At 41.8% G+C, this 24,640-nt stretch overlaps 1 protein-coding gene across 7 annotated transcripts in view; it reads left to right on the forward strand.

Moving 5' to 3' along the window:
• DENND2A (DENN domain containing 2A) overlaps positions 1-24,640 on the forward strand; it is an 84,694-nt gene that overhangs the window by 27,821 nt on the left and 32,233 nt on the right. For all 7 annotated transcript variants that reach the window (XR_012508053.1, XM_074366913.1, XM_074366911.1 and 4 more), the window contains 3 exons: positions 12,308-12,435; positions 14,014-14,135; positions 21,903-22,100. Coding sequence is in view for 6 of the 7 variants with exons in the window: in XM_074366913.1 (XP_074223014.1) it covers positions 12,308-12,435; positions 14,014-14,135; positions 21,903-22,100 (448 nt within the window). In the remaining variant the exon portion in view is untranslated. The remainder of the gene's footprint in view (positions 1-12,307; positions 12,436-14,013; positions 14,136-21,902; positions 22,101-24,640) is intronic.

Here is a 24,640-nt window from a genome sequence, read left to right on the forward strand (position 1 = left end):
TTGACGCTCATGCTGCTACTACCATCCCCAACTAGTGTGTGGTGCTCAGTCTTTCCTGGCTGTTCCTTTCCTGTTTTTTCTTGATATGGGCTGTAGAAACACACTGCCTAGTCTACCCTGGCCCTAGCGTGGTCCATCTGTGTGACTTTGAACAAGTTACTTAACCTCTTGAGGCCTCAGTTTTTTCACTTATACATACAGACACTCACATAATAAGTACTTTTTTCTTTATTTTCTTTTTTGGGGGGGTGGGGAGGTAACCAGGTTTATTTATCTTTTTTTGATGGAAGTACTGGGGATTGAACCCAAGACCTCCTGCATGCTAAGCACACACTCTACCACTGAGCTATGCCTTCCCCCCACCAGTAAGTATTTTATAATATTAATACCTTAGATAATAAAACATGTGAATGCTTGAAGTTAAAATCTGTGCTTTGGAAACAATTTCTTTTCTGTTTTGAAACCGAACTTCTAGTCTATTTCTGTAACATGCTAACCTACTAATCTGGAAGCCAGCTACTGAGAAAAACTTCTCAAAGCAGTTGTCTGTACCTACTGTCAGCGCTTCTTCACCTCCTGATTTTATCTTGACTCACTGTAGTTGGGCTTTGGCCACTTATTCTGGAACTGCTCTTGTCCAGTTCCACCTGCGACCTCCATCTTGCTAAATCCAATTGCCAGTTCTTTGTTTTTTTCTTTTTTTTTTTTTTTTTGTATTCTTTGTTCTTTTCTTGATTGACCTCTCTTAGCATTTGAGGAACAACTTGACTTGCACCATCTTGAAACACTGTGTTCACTTGGCTTCTAAACCAATGCTTTCCTGATTGTCATACTTCACTGGCTTCTCCTGCTCAGTTCCATTTTCCTTTCCCTCCACATGTCAGAATAACATCCTCCCTCAACCCTTCCACACCCCAACCAGGATCAGGTCACCTCTCTTGCTTCTACACTAACTCCCTAAATGATCTCACCCAGTCCCATGGTTTTAAATGTCAGTCACATGCTTATGATTCCCAATATATCTCTGGCCCTGACTCTCTCCCAGCCTCAGGTTTGTATAGTCATATCCTGCTTGGGTCTCCATTTGGTTATCTAATAACTTGGACTTAATATGTCCACACCTAAATGATCAATACAGGCCCCCACTAATGAATGGTCCCCTCTCAAAATAGTTGCTGTTTTATTAAATGGTGTCATCCTGTATTTTGCTTAGGCCAAAAACCTAGGAGTCATTTCTGATTTCTCTTTTTCATATACACCCAATCTAATTCATCAGCAAGTCCTTGGCTCTAGTCTTAAACATTTTCTTAAATCTGACTCTCTCTCCTCCACTGCTACCATCTTAGTCATTTTGTACCCACCCCCCACCCCCAGGATTTTTCTCCTCAGCAGCCAGAGGAGTTTTCTAGAAATATAGATTCGATATTTCATTCTCCTACTCACCATGGTCTGTCAGGTAGGAGTCTTTGGGCTGCCAAAAATGTAATCTCTTCTGTTCTCTTCCAGGGGAAAAAAAGTTTGAATATTCTAGAATTTTTAGAAATATACACACACACACGAACACATTCTCTAAAAAATGAAATCAGGCTATGTACCCACTGTTTTTTACTTATTTAGGATATCATTGAGATATTTCAATGTTACTGCCGTTCTTTTTCTTGTTCACCTTCCTTTTTTAACTTTCACCTTTACATCATATGGATGAACCATATTTTATTTAGCCATTCCCCTACTGATAGACCATATTTTGTTTAGCCATTCCCCTACTGATGGACTGTGTTTTATTTAGCCATGCCTCTGCTGATGGACACTTAGCTTACAAATAATGCTGTAATAAGCAGTATATAGCACTAGAGAAGACTCTAGAGCCAGAGAACTTATTAGCACTGCTACTTACTAGCTGTGTGACATTGGACAAGCTACTAAACTTGTCTGAGCTTCATTTTACTTACCTGTAAAATGGAGATGATTATAGTAACCACTTCATAGCTTTGTTGTGAAGATTGGATGAGTAAATATTTATAAGTTAAAAAAGAGTCTGGCATGTAGTAAATGCTCAATAAATGTTAGCTATTATTTTTTTCTGTTTCTATTCTGTTTAAATATTTAGGGTATCTATTTCTTTTTCAGTACGAAACTGTTTTAAATTTTTTATCCTCATAATCTGCTTTAATATCTAGTAGAGCTTACAGAATTTTCTTATTGTTGCTAATAATTGGTAGTTTTTTTGGACTTGCTACATATACTTTCATGCATTCACACAAATGATCATTTTGTCTCCTTTTTAAGAATTATAAACCTCTTATTCATTTCCTTATTATTCTCCTTTTTCAAAATGTCTTGAATACTATTGGATATCTATTTAAAAAAAATTTTTTTTGAGGGGGGAGGTAATTAAGTTCATTTATTTATTTGTTTTTAGAGGAGATACTAGGGATTGAACCCAGGACCTTGTGCATGCTAGGCATGCACTCTTCCACTTGAGCTATGTCCTCCCCTGGATATGTATTTTTAAATGTTCTATATATCACTATCAAATTTCACAGACACAGAATATGGTAGCTTTTCACTGGGATTCTGTATATTTGCTAAGTTTATTCCTAAGTATTTTATCTTTTTGTTGTTATTGTAATGTAATCTTTTTTCTCATATGGTCTTTGTATTTAAGAAAATAATTTTTTATGTTTTTCATTTTTAAAAACTCTTATTGTTTCTAATAGTTTGTCAGTTGATTCTCTTGGACTTAAATGATCAGAATCATATTGTCTGCAAAGAATTATCATTTTACCTTTTTCTTTTTGATTTATACCTCAAATTCTTTCTCTTACTGAATTGCACTGGCTAGTACTTTCATAAGTGTGAAATAATAGTGCTGATAGCAGTGGGCAGCCTTATCTCACCCCTAACTCCAACGCAGCAGAAGCATTACTTCTACTCTCAGGCAGTCTTGTTGGAGATATCTTTTCAGGCTGTCAAAGTAGTGTTCATTTGTATTTCTTTTTTTACTAAGAATTTTAAAAATTAGGAATGAGTATGAGATTTTGTCAAAGTACTTTTCAGAAACTTTATGTGTTCATGTGGTTCTCCTTTGGCCTATTAATAATGAATTTATATCCTAATATTTGGAGGATGAATTCCCACTTGGTTCGTTTATTATTCTTTTCATGTACTGCTGAATTCTATTTGCTAATATTTTATGTAAGATTTTTGTATCAGTATTCTATATGTGGGACTGGTCTATACTTGGATTTTATTGTACTGTCTTCACCAGGCTTTGGTATCAGTCTTATGTGATATCTATAGAAGAATTTACAGGCTTCCTTCTTCATGTGCTGAGAAAGTTTGAATCTGCCTCCCATTCTAAATCCTTATCCAAACCAGTGCCAACCTCACGGTTGTAAGTGCTCCTGTGACTTTTCTGCTCCTGACCCCAATGCTTCCCAAAAGCAGCCTTTCTATGCCCCTTCTGGGCTATTCCTCCAAAAAGGCCCATTCTCCCAGGAGCAGATTGGTTTTGGGAAATTAGATTCTTTCAACTGTGTCATCACCAGGCAGACAGATCAACCTGGTGAACAGTTATTCCTCTTATCTTTTCTCTCTTAGCTACCATCTGCTCTTTTCAGTCTTCCAGCATTTTCTTTAAAACCAGCTAAAGTTACTTAGTTTTAGTCCAAAGATGAAATTTTTCTTGGCCAAACTGAATATGGTTGCATCAGCTGTGTTTTAATAATTTTGGCTTTGGATTTTTCGTTTTGTTTAAAATAGTACAATGGAGGTGATTAGGGCAAGATGTTCGCTTTCTACTCTTAAAAAACAAGGTGTGTTCTTTATTGTGGTCCTATCGCTTAAAAAAAAAAAAAGAAAATACTCAACTCTGAATTTGGCAGACTTACTGCCCTCTCTAAGGCAGGAAAGCCAAGCCAAGGTTGAAGAAAGAAATGATTAAGGATTTTGAGGTTATGAGGGTTTAGAATTACATGGCCAGGCTGTGCGCTCTTGAGAGCATATTCAGCTTATTTTCATAGGCCGGTTAGTCCACTTCAGCAAGAGCCAAACCAATGGATTCAGATTCTCAGTTTGAGAAAATGTGTTTCTCTTTTCCTTTTCTTTCTCTCTTCCTATTTTTCCTTACTCTTTTTTCCTTTCTTCTCTTTTCTCTCCTCTTCCCCCTTCCTTCTCCTTCTTCTCTCTTCTTTCTTCATTTCTCTAAAGCCCCAGGAAATTAAATGCAAGGACTTATGCCTTCAATCCTAAAACGGAAAATGAAAACCCCTCAAATGTCAGGAAATTCCAAAGATAAGGTTCCTACAGCAGCATTAACTTGGTTATGTATGTTTTATGGCATATGTTTAATAACTTTGGCAGGAATGCCTTAAGGCTGCCATTCAACAAGAGAAGTTATCATGTTTTAAGTGTAAGCAGCATCCTGAATTCATGTGTCTGTATACCCAAAATGTTTTAATTTGAATTCAAATTTTTAATTTTAGTTTAATTTGATCACATGATAGAGTTTTTAGATCTTTATGAAACCAAATAACTATGTTGATCAAAATTTCAACTTTTCAACTGGTTTTTTGGCATCATGTAGAGCCAGCCCTTCCTTGGGGCTTTAGTGTAAGACTCAGAACTTTTTGAGGAGGTGAAACCTCAGTCATTATATGGCTACCAATACAGTACTGTTATTGATTCCATGATTTCCACCTTCTGTAGGACTGATAGGGATCCCCCCAGCATTCTGGCTGGGCCACAGCTCTCCACCATCACAGGTCTAGTTGTTAATGTCCCAGCCTCGCTGTGGTCTGTCTCTGTCATTATGAGTCTGTCTCAGTCGGTATGGCATCTATGAGGCAGCTCTAACTACCATGTCTAAAAACTGAATGTTTAAAATCTTCAAAGGGGCACATTGTTTGATTAATTTGAGTTTTAGAGCAAAAGTTACTTTGAAAGCCTCTGAGAAGCTTCATTTTGTAAATTCATCTGTTTTAGTAATAGTTGCATTGGAAAACAATGAGATGAGAGTAGCGAGGGTGACTGTTACGCTGCATTAGAACAGTGATTGTCCTGTCTTACTTCTCAATTGAAGGTGGAAATCCTTGCATTTGGGGCACAATGGTGGATAGAGATAATTTTTCTTCTAACATTTTTTTTGGATCCAGGATAAAGATAAGTGGAAACCCAGCATGGGTAGTCATAGCACTTGGCAGAGGGGATACCCAATAAAAGAGTGTGAGCTAAGAGCTAACGTAAGCATTCCCTCGCTCAGTCCCCTACTCTGATCACCTGGTGGTATGAATGCCCTTCCTGAGGGTGTGGTGGCTATAGAGACAGCTGCCTCTGGTCACTGGGGTTGGAGACAAAAAGAGAGTCTGTGGCAGCTGGAGGTGGATGAGGGAAGCAGAGCATGGCATCCCTATGTTCTAGTTCATCTAAATGGCATTTAAGGGTTTGCTAGGTCTCAGGCTACCCAAGATAATTTAACTCTAGGTGGAAATAATTCTGGGGGAAATGTGTTCAAAACAGCTGACTGAAAAATAGCTCCAAGAATACAGATAAAATATTTTTTTTTATCCCAAAGTAGGGATAAATTATGAGCAGTAAATGTGGAAGTTAAAAACAAGCTTTTAAAATGTTCATTTATTTATTCAACCAACAGATATTTCCCATGTACCTATATAGTATTAGAATATAGCAATGAACGAGTTAGACTGAGACCCTGCCCTCACTGAACTTACATATTAGTAATAGCTAGAAATACACAACTAGTTATGTAATTAACCACTCAGTGCTGTGAGGAAGCCCACAGTGCTATGGGAATGTTCAGCAGGGCTTTCTAGCCTGTTATGGAGACAGGGCAGGCTCGGAGAGGAAGTGACACTTGCAGAGGCCTGAGGTTCCCAGGCAAGGGGGTGAGGTGGGAGATGAGGGTTTATTTTGAGTGAACAAATAAGCAAAGGCCCTGGGGCGAGAAAGGCTTTGGCATTAGCATGCTGGAGGACCTGAAAGGCAGGGGCGAGCCAGAGAGCAGGAAGGGTGTGAGCTGAGGCCTGGAGGCCTTCAAGCCAGCTCTGGAAGAGCCCTGTAGACCAGGCAAGGATTTTGGCCTATTACCAAAGAGCAATGGGAAGCACTTGACAGTTTTTAAGAAGGGGAGAGACACAATCAGATTTGCATTTTTAAGAGCTTGCCCTGCAGCAGCGTGGAGACTGGAAGGGGCACCCACCAGTGGATAGGGTGGGTAATTGTGAGAGCTGGGAGGAAGATCTGGGAGGTAATGGGGTTACCTTGTGGTGTAACTGCAATGGAGATGAGAGAAGTGGTGGGTTCCAGGGATACTTTACAGGCAGAACTCTTGTTAATTGGTTAGATGTGGGCAGAAATAGAGAGGGAAGCTTGGACAGGACTTCCAGGTTTAAGGCATAATAAACGTTTGAACAGATGGTGACGGCCTTTGTTGAGATGGCAGCACTGGAGAAAGAGTTGGGCCTCGTCAGGGTGCGGGGAATAGTAATATGAGTTATGTTTGGATTTGTTCATTTTGAGCTTCCCATGCTTCTTCTAAACGGAGATGTGGGATGAGCTCTTAAGTTAGTATTTCATTTACAAAAATACGGAAAAATCACAAGTAACATTCAAAATACTACTTGAAATTACAGTATTTGGCATTGGATCTTGAAATTTGGATTTTACAGGAGTTATAATCCACATCAGCAAAGTTCAGTGGACCAGTCAGATCATTCCAGCATCTCTAAAACTAAGAAGTACCAAAATTGCATGATAATTTGAGAACCCAGGAAATAGTTCAGGTTAAGAGGAGGCTGCAGCCCTTTGCCAGGCTGTGGGCTCCCCAAAGGCAGGGACTTCTTATCTATGTATCACCAGCTGTGAGCTCAGCTTGACCCTCAGAAGGTGCTTACAAATGTGCAGCTGGATGTGGAATAAATGTGGAAATGTTTAAATGAGAGAAAAGCCAATTTGGATGTGGTTATCATTAGCCTTTCAAAATTTCCTTTCTTTCAAAGTTAATAAGTAAATAAAGGTATTAAAACCTTTTTGCAAGTTAAAAAATATTTTCATAGAAAAGACTCAGCAAAGTGATTGGGTGTTTAATTTAATCATATTTTTCCTCTTTGGGGACCCTAATCACCTACTCAAGCCCCAGAACTGAAGGACTGCAGTCCCTGGAGGCATTTACGCAGGTTATAGGAACAGCGCTGAGGAACCAACTGCGTAAAGCTAACGCTTGCAAGTCTGTTACCAACACAGGTCAATGATAGATCGCACCTTGTAACTGGAATTCCATTTCCCACGGGCTCTAGAATCTAGGCATGTAAAGATTTTTGGTTTCTTCTTGGTCTTGTATGGACAGTAGCTTCATGTTATTTAAAAGTTTCTTTGTCTTTCAGGCTTCCTGTGTAGGAATTAGTCACCTGAAAACCAACATTTTAATACAGAAATGGAACTACTATTTAAGAAATCTTGTGATGAGTTCTTTTGCAAATTAAATAAGAGTTTTGCAACATGAATACCATCACATTGCAAAACTAACCAGCTTTTTTTTAAATGGAAGTTTGTAGTGTTTTTAAAGTGGGCTTTTCTAATCCTTTTTTAGACTAGTGGTACCTTTTATGTGTTAGGTATCAAATGCAAAATATAGCTGATTTCTTGTGTTAGCATCTTCTTGGAAATATGGAAGGATCATAAAAAATATTCAGACTATAGCTTGAAATCCCAGGGTGTCTGATGGCAGCCATTTGGATTACAGGCTAATTCCATCCTAACAAACCCTAACAGATGATCCAGAGTCTTGATTGTGTCACATATGCTCTGAATAAGTGAGTCATCCACTGGGACTTGGAGAGTCTTTAGCATACAAACATCTTTATTTTGGTGAACTTATTATTAAAACATTTGAGCTATTCAGATTTAATTTCATAAGTACTCTGTAATGATCTTATTATTTTAAAATTTGACCTATACAAATATTGCTTCATTGGTATCACAAATGAGACTTTTAAAAATAGAAACAATTATAGAGCTCTCTCCATGGCAAAGCAAGGCACAGCTGCAGCCCCTTTCTGCAATCAAAGGAAAAGCCAAGTCTAGCCAGGGTCATGCTGGAAGCCCAGGCAGTCAAGGCTTTTACCTATAAACAGTGGCCATCATCCTGTCCCTCTGCCACTGGGAGTGGAGCTCCCTGACATTTGGCAGAGACTGCTCAGCTTCCAGTAAAGTGACCCCCACCTGTCCCCTCTTTTCCTTATGAGGCTTCATAGCATCTCTTCATACAGTTTAGTTACGTTATGGAGAATAGAGGGAAATAGATGGCTTGCACAGTAATGTATAATATGGTTTTATATAGAAATTAGTTCAAGTTCCTAAGAACAAACTTTGGAAACTCAACCTGTTTTAATTTGGGGACTGTGACCGCAGCTTTCCTCCTGCGTTGCCTTACTTGCATGCTTTGCTTAGTGCCTATCTTTTTAAGGGCACCCGTCTTCAACGAGATTCTCTGGGTTCTCCCAGTGTGACTTGGAGCAGTTTACCTAATGTCTCCATACCTGTATTCTCATGCATAACATGTGTATAATAATAGTAATCCTTCACAAGGTTGTTGTGGAGTTTGAATGTACTAATCCAAGAAAAGCACTTAGTCACTACTCAGTGAATGTTGAATGAATGATTCTGTGGTCTCTGAACAGTTTGCATCTTTCCTCCCGCATCTGGGTAGTGAACTTGCTAAGGACTCTAGCTAACATAACCGGGTTTGCTCACCAGGGGAAATCCAGGACTTCTGGCCAGTTATTTCACTCGGCTCTGGGCCCCAGTCCACCACACCTCCAGCCCCAGTCAGCTGCCTGGCTAATTTGAGCCTAGGCCAGTGGCAACTGGACTAGGAAATGTTCAACACAGCCCATTCCCTAGAGAAAACAGCTCAGACCTGCTTCCCACCCCCAGACTAGAGCTCTGAAGCTCTGTCCTCCCTCTCCCAGCCGGACACCTGAAGGAGAGACAGAGGGGCCCATGGATTGGTATCCCCTCCTTTTGGGCACAAGCTTCTGTTCGTAAGTCGGTACCCTGGGGGCACAGGTGATAATCGCAGCCTCACGGCCTGACTTAAGGCCATAGAGACCCAGCCTAGAGCCCTTTTTTGTGCTCCTGTCCTAAGTGCCCAGTTCAGGTCCATACAGGATTGAGGGTGGGGTAGAGATGAGGGGTGATGAATTCAGATGTGCAGATATTAAAGTTTAGAGCCTAAAGAGAAAAAGCTCTGGGAAGGACCTACAGCCCAGAAAGAGGGAGAGGAAGGGAGCTGCCAGGGGAGGCCCAGGAAGAGCTGTCTGAGGCAGGGCAGCCCTGCACCGGCCTCCGCAAACACCGGAGGGCTTGTGTGTGGGGGTTTCCAGTTCTTTGCCAAACAATACTTTTGCAAAATATAGTGAAAAAGAATTACCAGAGATGGGGGGAGGATATAGCTCAGTGGTAGGGTGCATGCACAAGGTCCTGGGTTCAATCCCCAATGCCTCCATCAAATAAATAATTCTAATTACCTCCACTCTCAAAAAAAAAAGAATTACCAGAGGAATGAAATGAAAAAGACATCAATATACAAACCTCAGGGTTTTTTAAGGTTTATTTTGTCAAATTGCTTGAAAATTTTCTGAACAGTCTCAATTTCTATACTGATCTCATCAAGGACTGGTAGCAAACAGTTGGCACCCCAACCCTGGCCCCCTAGATTGCACTTTGAGCACCCCTGCCTTACGGTGTGGAAACCGAGTGCTGTAGTGTCATGAAAGGACCGAGAAAGTGATTAGGTTTTACCAGAAACTCACTAGTGACCTTTAGGAGGAACTTCAGAAAAGGGGTGCACACACAGATAGGTTGAGAGAGTAAAGGGAAGAAAAACCAGCGAACTCTGCTCCTCCCCGCACCCACCCCACCCCGTTAAAAATGTTGCAGGGCAGGTGAGAAATAGCAGAACCACAAGGGTCATTGCTTCAAATAAAGGTTTTTTAAGATAGAGAAAACCTGTGCATATTCAAAGAGAGAGAAAGAAGCTTGTGGGAAGGGAGAGACTTAAAATGCAAGAAACCTCCAAAGCTTGGAAAGCAAGCAATGACCTCTGCCTGGTTCTGCGTCTCCTTGCAGGGCGCTCCCCACCCCGTTTCCTTTAGTCCAGCTTGCTGAATGTCTGTCTTTCTGCCTGTCAGTCTGCCGTTTCCTGAAATGCACCAAGCTCTCTGTAGCCTCAGGACGTTCACACGTGCCTTTCCCTCTTCTTGGAATGCTCTTCCCCCCAACTAAGTTCTTTTTATCCTTCAAGTCTCAGCTTCGATGAGTGACTTTCTCATGGAGGCCATCCTGATGCATCCCCCAACCTAAACTGAGCCTCCCTTGATGTCCTTGAAACCTACTTCTTTCCGTCATTGAACTTAACCCAGTTTATTGTTTTGTTTATTTGTGTGTGAGCTGGTTGAACATCTAGGGAGCTTACATCCTCCCTAGAATGTAAGCTCTTTGAGGCAAGGACACTGCTTTATGTTTTGGCCCCTCCTTATTTATCAAACCGGGAGCACAGTGCCTTCCACAAAGCAGATGTTCACATAAAGCATTGGCTTCATAAGTAATGCCACAACAGTAATAATAATAGCTAATATTGAGTGCTTATGAGGTGCCAAGGATTGTACCAACATTCTCTTTTCTTTGTTTTTTTTTTAATTTATTTTTATTTTTTGGTGGGGAAGTTGGAAGTAATTAGGTTTATGTATTAATTTTTTTTTGATGGAGGCACTGGGGATTGAACCCAGGACTTTGTGCATACTAGGCATGCACTCTACCACTGAACTATATATACCCTTCCCCCCAACATTTTCTTTTCTAGTCTTTGGACAGTCCTATGAGATAATTACTGTTTTACAAATCAGGACATTGAGTTTCAGCTCAGGTAGTTCATCCAAGGTGAAAAGACTTGTGAATGAAGGACTCAGGATTTGCATCGAGGTTTGTTTAATCCTAGAGCTACAGAGGGGCACCTTCTTTAGGGGCTGGAGAGGTTGGAAGTATGGATGAAGAAACAGGAACACTGTACATTTCTGAGTAGTCAGCTACAATGTGCCAGCTAGCACGTGCAAAGCACTGTGCTAGACATGTGTGAACATGGTAAGAGAGAAAAGCTGTGAATCCTGAGCCAGAGGAGGGTTGTGGCCACCTGAACCCTGTTCAAGGAGGGGTGAAGGGCTGGGACCAAGCCAGCTCAGGGACATGCCCTGTTTAATGTGAGTGGACTGCATGTTCGCTTAAATTCCATTCAAAGAAGGCCCAGGTGTGTTCAGCAGGAATTCCTGATAAATCTGCTTGGGGGTAGATAGAAGGGATAGAAGGTGAGCCTCTGGAGCCTGAGTGGGTGGAGCTGTTACACCTCAGTGGGGCAAGGGTTTCAGGGAGTCGTGTGTCACTTTGGAGAAGGATAGGAAGGGAGAGTAGAAAAGCGGGGGAGGTGGAGTGAGCCTGTGAGATGGGTGATGTTTTGTATATTTCATAATAGGACCCATCTCCTGATCTCCTGATGTTCAGTAAAGTTGCAAAAATCATAGAAACTCAAGGCAAGTGGCTGTGTGTGTGTGTGTGTGTGTGTGTGTGTTTGTGTGAGAGAGAGAGGGGGTGAGAGAGAGAGTTGGAGAAGGGGCTGGATTTCACATTAGAGTCAACACTAGCAGAACAGGGACAGCCCATGTGGATGTAGGATGGGGGAGGGGAGAAAGCCATAGAGTGAGCCAGGCCACAGACAGACCCAGCCACGTCTGCACAGAGCTCAGGGTCGGGGTTGGGGGGGGCGTCTCAGATGACCACTTGGGTGAAAGAAAGGGGGAGGCCCCTTGTCTGCTCTGAGCTAGCCAGCGTTACTCCTTTCTGGTTATTAGTGTGTGCTCTGTAAACTCTGTAGAACATTTGAAAAGTCCAAAAAAGTGAAAGTTATGAGAAGCCACGAGCCATCCCTCAGTCCTGAGATAGCAGCTATGTATTTCACTTCCTCCTTCTCTTTTTATCTTCTATGTATATGTTTGCTCACAAAGTTGGGAATGTATTTTATATGCATACTGTACAATCTTTTGTTGGCATAATTGCATAAACATTTTCAGAAGTAAAAGCCACATCTCATGTTTGAGGATTTTCACACCTTCACAGAGTTGATTCAGTATTAGATATTTTTGCAAGGAAAAAAAAATTTTTTTTGGTATATACTCTCTGAACCAGCCTAATTTAATTTGAATTCTTGGTTTTTTTCCTTCCATCTTGTACAACCCAGAAAGTCCTATGAGTTTGAAGACTTACTGCAGTCTTCCTCGGAGAACAGCCGGGTGGACTGGTATGCACAGACTAAGCTGGGGCTCACACGCACTTTATCGGAGGAGAACATCTATGAAGACATTCTTGGTAAGAGGCCAAAATGTCTGTGTATGAGTGTGAGTCTGTCTGTAAGAAAGGATAGGGAGGGAATGGGGCTGGCTGCTTGAAACACACATAGACACACGCGCACGAAGACATACAGGTACTCGAATGAACGAGAGAACACGTAGGTGGGTAGAAGGGTGACCCACAGTGAAATATGTAAGAGAAAATGGGCCTGGAGGGGAAAGGAAGGGCTGGTGATGAGCAGCCAAGGAGGCAGCGTGATGTAGTGGAAAACACTAGACCTGCAGCCTCAATACCCATGCCTGAGTCTGGGCTCTGCTGCTTGTATGACAATAAGCTGGTAACTTAACGTCTCTGAACTTTAATTCTCTCACCTCTGTACTGAGGATGGTGATAGCTACCTTATAGGGTTGTCTGAGGACTGGAGAAAATGGTACATAAAATACCTGGCTTATAACAGACTCTCAGGGACCTGAAGGGATGACTGAATGAAAGACACTGAAGGCTGCTGTACCCTTTCCGAAACTGCTGGGGTGTGGCGGTAACAGCATCGAAATTCAGACTAAAATGAAAGTTCACAATTAAAGGAGTAACTTTGGCCTTGCTGTAGAGAATTCGCTGATTCCAAAATGGGGCTCAGATGCACAGAGTTTGTGTGTGTTTAAACGTGAGTTAATCTTCAGGGAGCATCACAGTTTCAGTGAAGTGTCAACTCAAGCCATGTCTTCATGTGTTGCGGGAGAGAAGGGGGAAGAAATGAACTGGTAAGAGGGAGAACCGTACATGTCCCTATGCAAGGGGCAGATTAGACAGATAACCACATACATCCATGCACGTAGTCATCAACACTAGGAAAAACTCTCAAGAAAACACGAGACTTGAGAGAGTGCAGACACTTAGCTGTGCCATTTGAACTGCTGTGTCTGAGCTGCCAAAGATGGGTTCCTGCCAAAGCAGTAGGCTTCCCAAATCCAAAGTGGGGATGAAAGCTGGACTTCTCTTAGCAGTGTGTACTTGACAGGGAAGTTTTCAGTTACAAAGAATGGAAAACCCAGCTGAAACAACAAAGGGAATTTGTTGGCTCACGTGACCAGAACTGGCTTTTTCTTCCTCATTTCTTATCTCTCAGGTTAGTTCCATTCTCAGCAGGTTTCCCATGATCCATCAGCTCTCTGGAATCCATGCCTTGCAGTAAGAAAGGAGAGCCTGTGTGCACCAGTCCCAGCAAAAATCCTGAGGTTCACTCTGAATAGACCGGTTTAGGTCCTTTGTTCACCTTCAGAGCCCAGGAATGCCATGGAGTGACTGGCTTAGACTTAGGATGCGAGCCCTTCCCAGAACTGGTCACTGAGGCAGGGATTCGGAATACTAAGATTGAAACTCTGAAACTGGGGGTGGAGTTAATCTCAAAATATCTAAAAATGGGGATATAGGGAGTCCCCCAGTGAAAATCAAGGTTTATTACCAAGAGGAAGGCTAAATGGATAGCAAGACAGCAGGTACCCCCACAAGGAGAGGCCAGGATGCTGGGTAGAGATCTGATAAGGAGAACTTCCTCGGTGTTCACAGTTTCTGACCAACTGTTGCCTTTGACCACAGATCCGCCCATGAAGGAAAACCCTTATGAGGATGTTGAATTACATGGTCGCTGCCTGGGGAAGAAGTGTGTCTTGAACTTTCCGAGTTCTCCCACCTCTTCCATCCCCGACACACCCACCAAGGTATGAGCCCCTAGAGGATTGGTGAGGGGAGACGGGTCCCCAGCACCATGGCCTTGAGCAGGCTGGACTTCCAGGTTCCCCTGGAATGCCAGGCCACCCTCACTGCCAGGCTCCTGGATTTGTACATCAGTAGCCTGCCTCCTCTTCCTGCTTCTGGTTCTCCTGGAACCCTTCTGCTCAACAAGGCTTCCTAAAGTATTGTTTTAGCTTCTGGGTCAGAATTCTCCCTAACTGGGTAAATAAGATAGTACATGCATGTTATGCAGCCATGGAGAAGAATGTCCTGACAGAAAACAAATTCTAAAATACAAAACTGAAAGGCAAGGTGCGGAAACAGTATTTCCATAGTATGCCACCAGTGATGGGTCTTTCAGTGAAAGAATATACACACACGTAAACTATGTTTGTGAATGTACAAGAATTATCTCCGTAAGGGTACCTAAGAATGAATAAGTGGGTACTTCTGTGAGGTTGTCCGAGTGTCTGAGTATCTGGAGGTCAGGAAAGAAGACTGACATTTTTTATGGAATATCTGTTTGAACTTTTGGAGTTTTGTGCTCTGTGCATACAGATAATATTACTATATTCACATGCGTAATAATTTCAGCCCATTGCCTACAGAACTGAATTCATATTTTTTAGGATAGCATTAAACTTCCTTTATAATTGATCCCTGGGTACGTACCATTTCCCATAATTCCTACATTCAGAAGCTTCCCTCCAGCCAAAGCCTACTAACCGCCCCTCTGATGCTATAGCCCCAGGATCAGCAAACTTTTTCTCTAAAGAGTCAGAGAGTCAATAGATGATCTCTGTTGTAACCACTCAGCACTGCCATTGTAGTGCAGGGCAACCACAGACTAAATGCAAACCAGTGAGACTGTGTTTCCATAAACCTTTATTTATGGACACTGAAATTTGATTTTATATAATTTTCATGTGTCATGAAATACTACTTATTTTTTTTAATTTTTAAAATAAATTTTAATAAATTAAAAAATTTAATTTTTATTAAAAATTATTAAAATGTTAAAAATGAAGCTCTTGGCTCATGGCCTGTACAAAAACAGGTGGTGGGCCAGCTGTGGCCCACAGGCCATAATTTGCCTACCCCTGTGCTAGGTCATTTCTGCCTCTGCCCTTGGCTCTTGCCTGGACCTTTCCTTTCCTATCCTTTAAGGCTTAGCTCAATCAGGCCTCCTTCAGGAAGCTCCCAGGCCATCCCAGCTCCTGGGACTTCTTCCCCTCTGCCTGTCTGTAACACTCAGTGAGCTAAGCATTCATGTCCCACCAAATTGTATATACTCTCTTACCGACATCGTCTACTTTGATGACTGGAATTCTGATTTAAGTCATGTTATATATCTTAGAAGCAGCTCCCCAACTAGAGTGTAAGTTCCTCAAGGTCAGAAATTGCATAATTGGTTTCTTTGTATCTCCCATAAGTAGTTGTTATATAGTGGGTTAGTTGTTGAAGAAATTAATAAAGGAAGGCCAAATCCAGGCTGCAAGTGTGAGGTTAAATCCCATTGAAAGGATATGTTTCCAGCTTAAGAAAAGAGGCCTTCCTCTCTGGGCTCTGCTGGAGGTCAGTGTTTGCTGGCAGCCGGGTGGGAGGGTATACACATGAGGCATGATAGTCACAAAGGGAATCCTCCTCAAGAGAGTGGAAGGTGGACATCACCTTTCATCAACAGTTGTTCTTACCGACCCAAGTCAATGGCTACAATACTTGCCCAAATCAATTAACTACTGATTTCTTCTCCTATGGAAAAGAGTGTCATCCTGAATAATCCATGACAACCGATAATTAACAGATCGTTTCTACTTGCTTTGAAATGTATTGTTTGTATTTTCATTGGAATGTAGATGTCTTCAACATTTGGGGAATCCTTCATTTCCCATAGTGGATAAGCCTGGCTTACAGGCAGAAGGAAGACTGTCACACCTGGTCTGCCTCTTCGTGTCCTACTCAGCTCTACCCCACTTCATGCAGGGAGTGAACTGCATCGCCTCTTAGGAACTATGGGAAACATCTAGCCAAAGCAGCTCTGCGTGCAGAGCCGGGTGCTCCTCTGTACCAGGAAGTAAAGGCCCTTATCTTCCCCTCCCTGCCAGGCTAGAGAAAATCTAGTCCTCTGTCCCCATAACAGGTAAATACACTAGGTAATCATGTCAATGAGAACTTGAAGTCCAGAGGCAGCTCTCCTGCAGAAAGACAGTCAATTTAGTTGCCCAGTGTGCAGGTCTGATTGCCACTGATACTTGCAGGCTCTTCTGGGCCTTTGCGAGTCATCAGCAAGACTGTGTCCATGCTCATTCCTCTGCTTTCCCACATCTGGTGTCTGGTTCTTGTCCCCGTTCTGGAGGACAGCTGTAGACTTCTCCACTGCCTCCACTTAGCTCTTCCGTATTCATCTGTTGCATCTGGACTGACTGCATCTAGGACTTAGAACTTCCTGGAGCAGTCTTTCCATGACAACCACCTCTCACAGCCACAGAAAGGCCCCAAGACATCTTTGGGGATTTTTATTTAATTAGGTCATGCCTAGGCCCAGTAGAGAAGTGAGGGTCAACTGGACAGATTTTCCTCTGACAGGAGCAGATGTGCAGCTGGGGGCAGATGTTTGCAGACACACAAGGCAAGCTCCTGAGGGAGTTTTCTTGCTGTGTGTTACCCACCACTCCCACATGCAGAATAGCTCAGTGACTATAGTAGGAACTCATTTTTCTAATAAAGGAAATCTAGGCTAATATGAAATCGTCTTTCTTATGTAGTGACACTTAAGAGGGGAAAAAAATCACTAATTAGCATTCTTTGGTCACCTGGGTAGCCTACCCACACCGTCCTCCACCAACAAATCATCTCTCTTAGCTGTAGCTCTGGAGAGGCAGTATCTGGTCAAGTGTGCAGGTGCTGGAGCCTGACTGCTTCCATTCCCACCTTACGTAGACTGCTTGATAGCTGTGTGACTTTGGGCAAATAATCTCGTCTCTGTGCACCAGTTTTTCATTGGTAAATAAGAATGATAAGAGTACACTCCTTGTAGAGGTCTTCTAAGATCAATCAGATTAATTCTTATAAACTTAGACAAGTGCCTACAATGTAAGTACTATTTATGTGTGTTTGCTAAATATATAGAATTATGCTTATCAATATGCGTTCTTTTTAAAAATAAACTCATCTTCTAAAAACAGAACATTCTCATTGTAAAATTCTTTTTAGATACCAAAAAGTATAATAAAAAACAAAACTCATCCAAATTGGGGATTTTAATTTTTTCTTTATACTCACCTTTATTTTTTCTATAATATATTGTTATTATGTATGTGTGTGTGTGTGTGTATGTGTTTTAAAGGTCTTTTTAAAAATTGCATGTAATCCCCACACTCAGAGATAACTACTATTAACACTTTGGTTTACTTCCGTCCAGATCATGTCACACCATGTATGTATGTCCATGTGTGTATGTTTGTGTGTGTGTGTGTGTAAAAAGATTTAGGATGACTTTGTATATACACTTTTGCTGCTCTTTTACATTTATCATGAGTATTTCCCCATGTCATTAATTTCTTTTTAAAAACAATTTGTTTTGGAAAAAAAAAACAATTTGTATTGCCTGCATGGTATACCATCATTTTAATGTAATGGCATTACATTACATTAGTGTAACGTCCCATCGTTGGAACGAGCGTGTATGCCTTCCTGTGTATTTCTATGAATGTATAGTTAGGGGAGTGTCTGTGTATTCATGTGAATACGTGTACCTGTGGGCACGTATGAACAAATGCAAATGTGTATCGGAATGACATCTGAGTTCTTCGTAGGTGGGAGAGGTCTCTGTAAAAGAGAATAGGAGTGAGACTGAGATAGGTAAGGAGACGGGATATTTTATATTGAGGACACTTTTAGTCTCCTGCTGTCACCCTCCGAAGGCAGTAAGACAGGGACATTAGGGGGCTGGAAAGAGTTAAGCCATCAGCCACCATTCACAGACAAGAAGGGTGAATGAACCCCGGCTGAGTCCAGATAAGCTCCCTCTTCGAGGCATAAGGCACGTAGCTCTCTTGCTGCCCCCTCCTCCCACCAAGATGCCTCCTGGCCAGGGCCTGTCATACTCAGTCTCCTGAAATAACCCAGGAGGTTTCAACAGAGGGTCCTTGTCTGCTTGTCCCTTTTGGACACTACAGATCTTTGGTTGAGTCCATTGTGAATCGAATACTTGTAAGGCTGAGGAGACCCTGGGTGCCTCTGCAGCAGAGCTCAGCTCCTCCATAGAGACTCCTCCATTGAGACACGATAGGATGGGCACGTTATCATCAGGGCATGGTGGTGTGAAGCTCTCTGATCAAAAGCTGGGATCTTCTCTGGACCCTAGTCTGACACAATCATCCTTAGGGTCCTGTAGTGACTTTCCTTTTTATACATAGTTCAGGTTTGGCAAACTACTGCTGGTTGCCTGACTTTGTAAATAAAGTTTTAATGGAACACAGGTAAGCTCATTTGTTTACTTGTGCTTTTGCGCTACAATGACAGAGCTGAGTAGTTGCAACAGAGACAGTATGGCCTGCAAAGCCTAAAATATCTACTATCTGGCCTTTTAGAAAAAGCTTGCTGATCCCTGCTAGCTTCATACCTTCACTTTCAAAGCCCTTCCACAGACAATTCTGTCTTCATTGTTGTACCATCTCTTCCGTCTGTTTCACTGCACTTACTCTAAGCTCTGAAGACTCTCTTTGATTTTAATATTGGCTTTTCCTCACCTCTATCTGTTCTCAGATTGTGTTGCATACTTGATAATGCTCTCCCTGACAGCCCGCTAAGTCTTTTCATCAGTTAAGAAGCTAATGAAATTCTACCCTTTCCTGAAAGCTCCCTGGACATTTGGTGGCTTGTTTTGGGTACTCTGGGACACACCAGGGCCCCTTCTGCAGCAGTGTGACCGCTGGGAAATGCAGCCCACACACACCTCCATCAGGTCTCCTCACACCCTTTACAAAGTTCAGTGCCTCGCTTTGATTCCTTTCTGTTTTCTTTCTTCTCAGCCCTTTCCATAGGTCAGATCTTCTTTGAACAAACACTATCACAATCTAGATCTCTAGTGAAAACAGATACCTGCTGTTTGCCAACAATTTGACATGAGATTCCAATGCAGTGAAAGAATGGGGACCATTTCCTTGGATTTCATTGCAGATGGGATTTGGTCTTTAAGAAGGCGTGTTATTATTCCTTCTTCTTGTGCTGGTTTAATTATTATGATGCCCATAGTGAGCGGACCAGGCCAGCCCCTTCCTCCCCTCAGGGCTTGTGCTGAGAGCAGTTGTTGCTCCCTGTAGACCCAGGATAAGACGGAGGAGCAGGCTACTTAGGAAGGCCAGGAGTCTATTCCTGGAAATCTTTAAAAAGAAAACATTCTGGAGTTACTGTTATACACTGTTTGGAACTAAACAAGAATGGGGAAATCAATGGAACAAAATAAGACCATTCTATGAGAATTTAAGATATAATAAATGTGGTCTTACAAATTGTTAGAGAAAGAAAGCCTCACTTATTAAATGGAATAGGGATAAGTTAGCTTGGGGGAAAATTGTTTTAGACTAACATACAATAAAATAAATTACTGATGCCTTAATGAATAAAATATGTTTAAAATAAATTAAGAAAATCCCAAAGAAATGAAATGAAATATGTATCAAACCTTTAAAAAGATACCGATTTTCTAGGCAAAGAAAGAAGAGATTAAATTAATCACAAACGAAAAGATGAACAGATTTGTGTGCATAAAAATGTGGGAAAAACATACTTGCAGGAAAACTGACAAATAGTTCATGTGTGTTCTATATGGAGAGTTCATCCAAAACAATAAGAAAAACATGGGGATCCCAAAGGAATAGGAAAAGAACATAAACAATATACTAAAGAAAAACACAGTTAGGACATTAAAGTATGAAAAAATGTCAACGTCATAAGAGAGAGGGAGAGAAAAACTTATACTGGATGCCTCTTAGGCACTCTGCTAGATGTTTTATATACCTTTATCTCATCTAATTCATTAATTTTTTTAAAAAGAGACATTGCAGCTATAATTATGGTATCATAAAATATGCATCTGGAAGTGCCTTTAGAGAACATGTAGGCAAAGTGGTTTAAAATATTTATTTTATTAATTTTTCTTATTTTAGTGAATAGTTAATATGTTCATAAGGTTCATAATTTAAGGAGTATGAAAAGTGTCCGTAAAAAATCTCTCACTCCTGTCTATTTCTCTCCCCAAGAGCAACCACTGTTAATTTCTTGTGTACCCTTGCAGAACTAGTCTATGCGTATACCAGTTTCTATAGCTCCTTCAAACACACACAGACATCAGCATACTATACCAACTATCCTACACCTTGCTTTTTACGCTTAATAATATACATGTGAGGGGGGAGGGTACAGCTCAAGTGGTAGAGTGCATGCTTAGCATGCACAAGGTCCTGGGTTCAATCCCCACTACCTCCATTAAAATAAATAAACAAACCTAAAATTAAAAAAAAAAAACAATATACATGTGAGAGAACCTATATAAGTACTGTAAGGTTTTTTCCACACCTGCATTGTATTCCACTATATAGGTGTACCATGATTTATCTGACCACTTCTATTGATGGACATGTAGGTGGTTTCCAATATTTTGTGCTTATAAACCATGGCACAGTGTACAGTGTACTGTGTACTTTGCACAACATGACTTTTCTTGTACAATGGAACTTTGCACAAGTATGAGCATATCAGTAGAGTAAGTTCCTAGAGGAGGAATTACTAGATTGAAGAGTGTGTACATTTGTAATTTTGTTGACACTGCTAGATTGCTCTCCATAGAGGTGTGGCAATTTCCTCTCCTACCAACAGTGTATGAAAGTGTGAAGGTGATTGTGTCCCCTCACTTTTTAAAAAATTTTCTGTGGGAGGGGAGATAATTAGGTTTATTTGTTTATTCATTTTTAGAGGAGGTACTGGGGATTGAACCCAGGATGTATGCTAAGCATGTGCTCTGCCACTTGAGCTGTACCCTCCCCAACCCCTCACCTTCAGCAATACAGTGAGTTATCAAAGTTTTTCATCTTTGCTAATCTTCGAGTGAAAAATGTTTCTTCAATGGAGTTTTTTAAATTTTTTTTTCTGATGAGTGAAGCTGAATTTTTTATATACAATGAAAATCATTGTATTTCCTTTTCTATAAATTTTCAGTTCTTACCTTTTGCCTGTTTTTCTTTTGAGTTGTTAGTCTTCTCATTTGTAGCATGTATTTAAAAAATGAGTTCTATAAGTATCAAATTTTTCAGATTGGTTTTTTGTTTGCCTTTTGACCTAAAAGCAGCTTGTTATTGGAAATAAGATGCTGAAGCCCAGAGAAGTGAAATTCCTTGTATAGAAGGCACTCAGCTTGCCAGTGGCAGGGTCAGAGCTATGCTTAGGTCTTGTAACTCCCAGTATGTTGTGTCAGAAAGCCTCATTTGTAAAGGTGAAGAATTGAGCCAGGCGAGTTCTCACTTGTCTAAAATGAGAGACTGGGTTAGACTTGCATCCTTTATCATACTAATTTCCCATAATTGGATGTTAAGTGTTCATTGAGCACTTATTAGCATAGACAAACCCTTGGAACATACCCTTGGGAACACAGACCAACTTCCCTTCTCTATCTCATGGTCTCCATCACTGACATCACCTCTGATCTCTCCCTTTCTATGTATTTACTCTTCTTTTCTCCTTTTCCCTCACAACAGTCATTGTCCAAACCTGCTTTTTTCCGGCAAAATTCAGAGAGGAGGAACTTCAAACTGCTGGACACCAGGAAGCTGAGTCGGGATGGAACCGGGTCCCCTTCCAAAATCAGCCCTCCCTCCACACCCAGCAGCCCTGACGACACTTTCTTTAACCTGGGAGACATGCAGAATGGGAGGAAGAAGAGAAAGATACCCAAGGTAAGGCTTGCAGTAAGCTTCGTGTCAGATGTGCATTCCCACTTCTCTGCAGAGGAAGGCTGCAGAGGAGTCTGGGCAGAGAATGGATCACTGGGCCCTCTTCTCCCTGCTCCGCCGCAGGCCAGGGAGACACGGTGAAGCCAGCAGGCTGAGATTTCTGGGCCTTTGTCACATTACTCACTGTGGTCCTTTGGCCTTCCTCTTAGCCATCCCTTTGCGTGCTCCCTTTGGCAGGTTTCTGTGGAATCCTTTCTTTCTTTGGCAGCCACCGTAGGCAGCACCAGATACCACACGACTCTCTCTCTGAAACAGACTATCTTCCAAATGCGCTTATAGTTAAAAAATATTTTTCAACTTAAAAAAGATCTCTAAAAAGGCCAACCCTTCTAGTACTGAACACTTTTAAAACAAAACTTATCTCCTTTTAAAGTACAATTATGTGAAAGCATGTTTAAAGTTTTTCTCTATGGGGAAAAATTTTTTTTTAATTAAAAGGAACAAAGATTTATTGACTAAAGTATATATTGGCTTCCACTTATTTCATGACCTGATTTAAAATGAGAAAAACCTTCCCTCTCATATTATTTATACTACTCACATTGCACTCATGAATTGTCTTGTATGATAGCTGTGAATGCATCTCGGTCCTTCCTGTTAGCTTGTAAACTCCCTGAGAACGGGTGCCATGCCCCATGTATCTTTTTATCCCTCACAGCTCCTAGTAAAATCCCTGGTACATAGGAGATGCTTAGCATTCATTCAACAAATTAATAATCAACAAATATTTATTGAGAACCTACTGTGTGCCATACAGGTACTGTGACAGCAGTAAACAAAAGTGACAAAAATTCCTGCCTTCGTGGAGCTTACATTCTAGTGTTCATTGTATTTGAATAAATGGAAAGATGTTAACTATATTGTAAATATCTCCTTTCTAGTTATTTTTGGATATTTTGGGGGGGGATTTTGAATAGGTTTAAAAATTTTTTCTTCCCCCAAAACAATTTGACCTAGCAACTCATTTGTTTATCTGCTTGTATTTTTAAATTGTGATATACATAAAACTTACCATTTTAACCATTTTTAATGCATATCAGCAGCATTAAGTACATTCACATTGCTGTGCAGCCATTATCATCATCAACCATCTCCAGATGGATGCACTTTTTCTTCTCCCCAAACTGAAACTCTGCACCCATTAAACACTTACCCCCTTTGCTCCCTTCCCCCAGCCCCTGGCACCACCAAGCTACTTTCTGTCTCTCTGAATTTACCTATTCTAGGTACCTCATGTAAGTGATATCATCCAATATTTGTCTTTTTGTGACTGGCTTATTTTGCTTAGCATAAAATCCACAAGGTTTGTTCATGTTGGAGCATGTGTCACAATTTCCTTCCTTTCCAAGCCTGAGTAATACTCCATTGTATGTCCATCCCACATTGTGTTTATCCATTCACCCATCAGTCGATGTTTGGGTTGCTTTCACTTCCTGGCTGTTGTGAATAGTACTGGCGTCTCATTTATACCGATAATTTCTTCCATGGTAAACTGGGTCAGTGCTGTATCCCACTGGTTAGAACATGCATGAAACGAAGAGAAGGCCCGTTCAGGAATGTGAGCGCTCAAGGACACGGCTGGTTCGTAAGAGCAAATACAAAGAACTGCCGCACGGCAGGGATTTGGTGGAGAAGGCAGAGGCCTCATGCAGGTCAGATTCGTGGGTAGGGAAGAGGAGCTCACACAGAGAGCCGGCAGGGCCAGGCTGGGCTGCCCGTCAGGAGCCAGAGGGCGCAGGTGCGTGAGGACATGGCAGGGCAGTGTCAGTGATAGTCTGCACAGCTCTGGGGACAGGGCCTGGGCCCGCCACAAGGAGACCTTGAGAATAAGCCACCCTCCCCCCTGCCAGGCTAGTGCTTGCAGAGTGGACCTACTTTAGGGGGCGGATCAGAGGAGTGGAGGGTGGAGATGGATATTAGCAACTGTGCCCACCTGAGTACCCATCACCCAGTTTACCATAGCACATCCCCTCTCCTGTTCCTCCCAATGTATAAAAGAATTTAAAACTTTTCAAGGTAGCTTACAAACACAGCTCCTCTTTGAAGTCACTATTAGGTTTACCTCAACTGTGCATGGGTAGACTTCCCTTTCTCCCAACCAGGTGGAACCCAGGAAGCTTCTACCCCTGAGAGTTGCATGTGGTGCTGAAAAGCCTGGTGGGAAATGACCTAGGGCTTCAATCACCAGACGGTTCTTCTATAGTCAGCCTGGAGGATGTGCTTCTAAGTAGAGGTGTCTGCTGAGTGACTTGGCTTCTGAGCACCAGGAGAGATCATGAAAGGCCTCAGCAAGCCTGGAGTGAGTGTATTCCTCTGTAGAAAGGGCAGCCTGCCGTGTGCATGGCACTGCTCCATGCAGTCCCAAGCTAGGATTTGTCATCCATCACTGCTCCCTTCCTGCTCAGGGCTGCCGAGAAACCCCTTGGCATGGTTCCCATGAAGGGGGCCCTGCCTGGGAACATTTTTTTTCTGTCTCTTCCTTT

The sequence above is a fragment of the Camelus bactrianus genome, chromosome 7 (assembly GCF_048773025.1).
Source record: "Camelus bactrianus isolate YW-2024 breed Bactrian camel chromosome 7, ASM4877302v1, whole genome shotgun sequence".
Lineage (NCBI taxonomy): Eukaryota > Metazoa > Chordata > Mammalia > Artiodactyla > Camelidae > Camelus > Camelus bactrianus.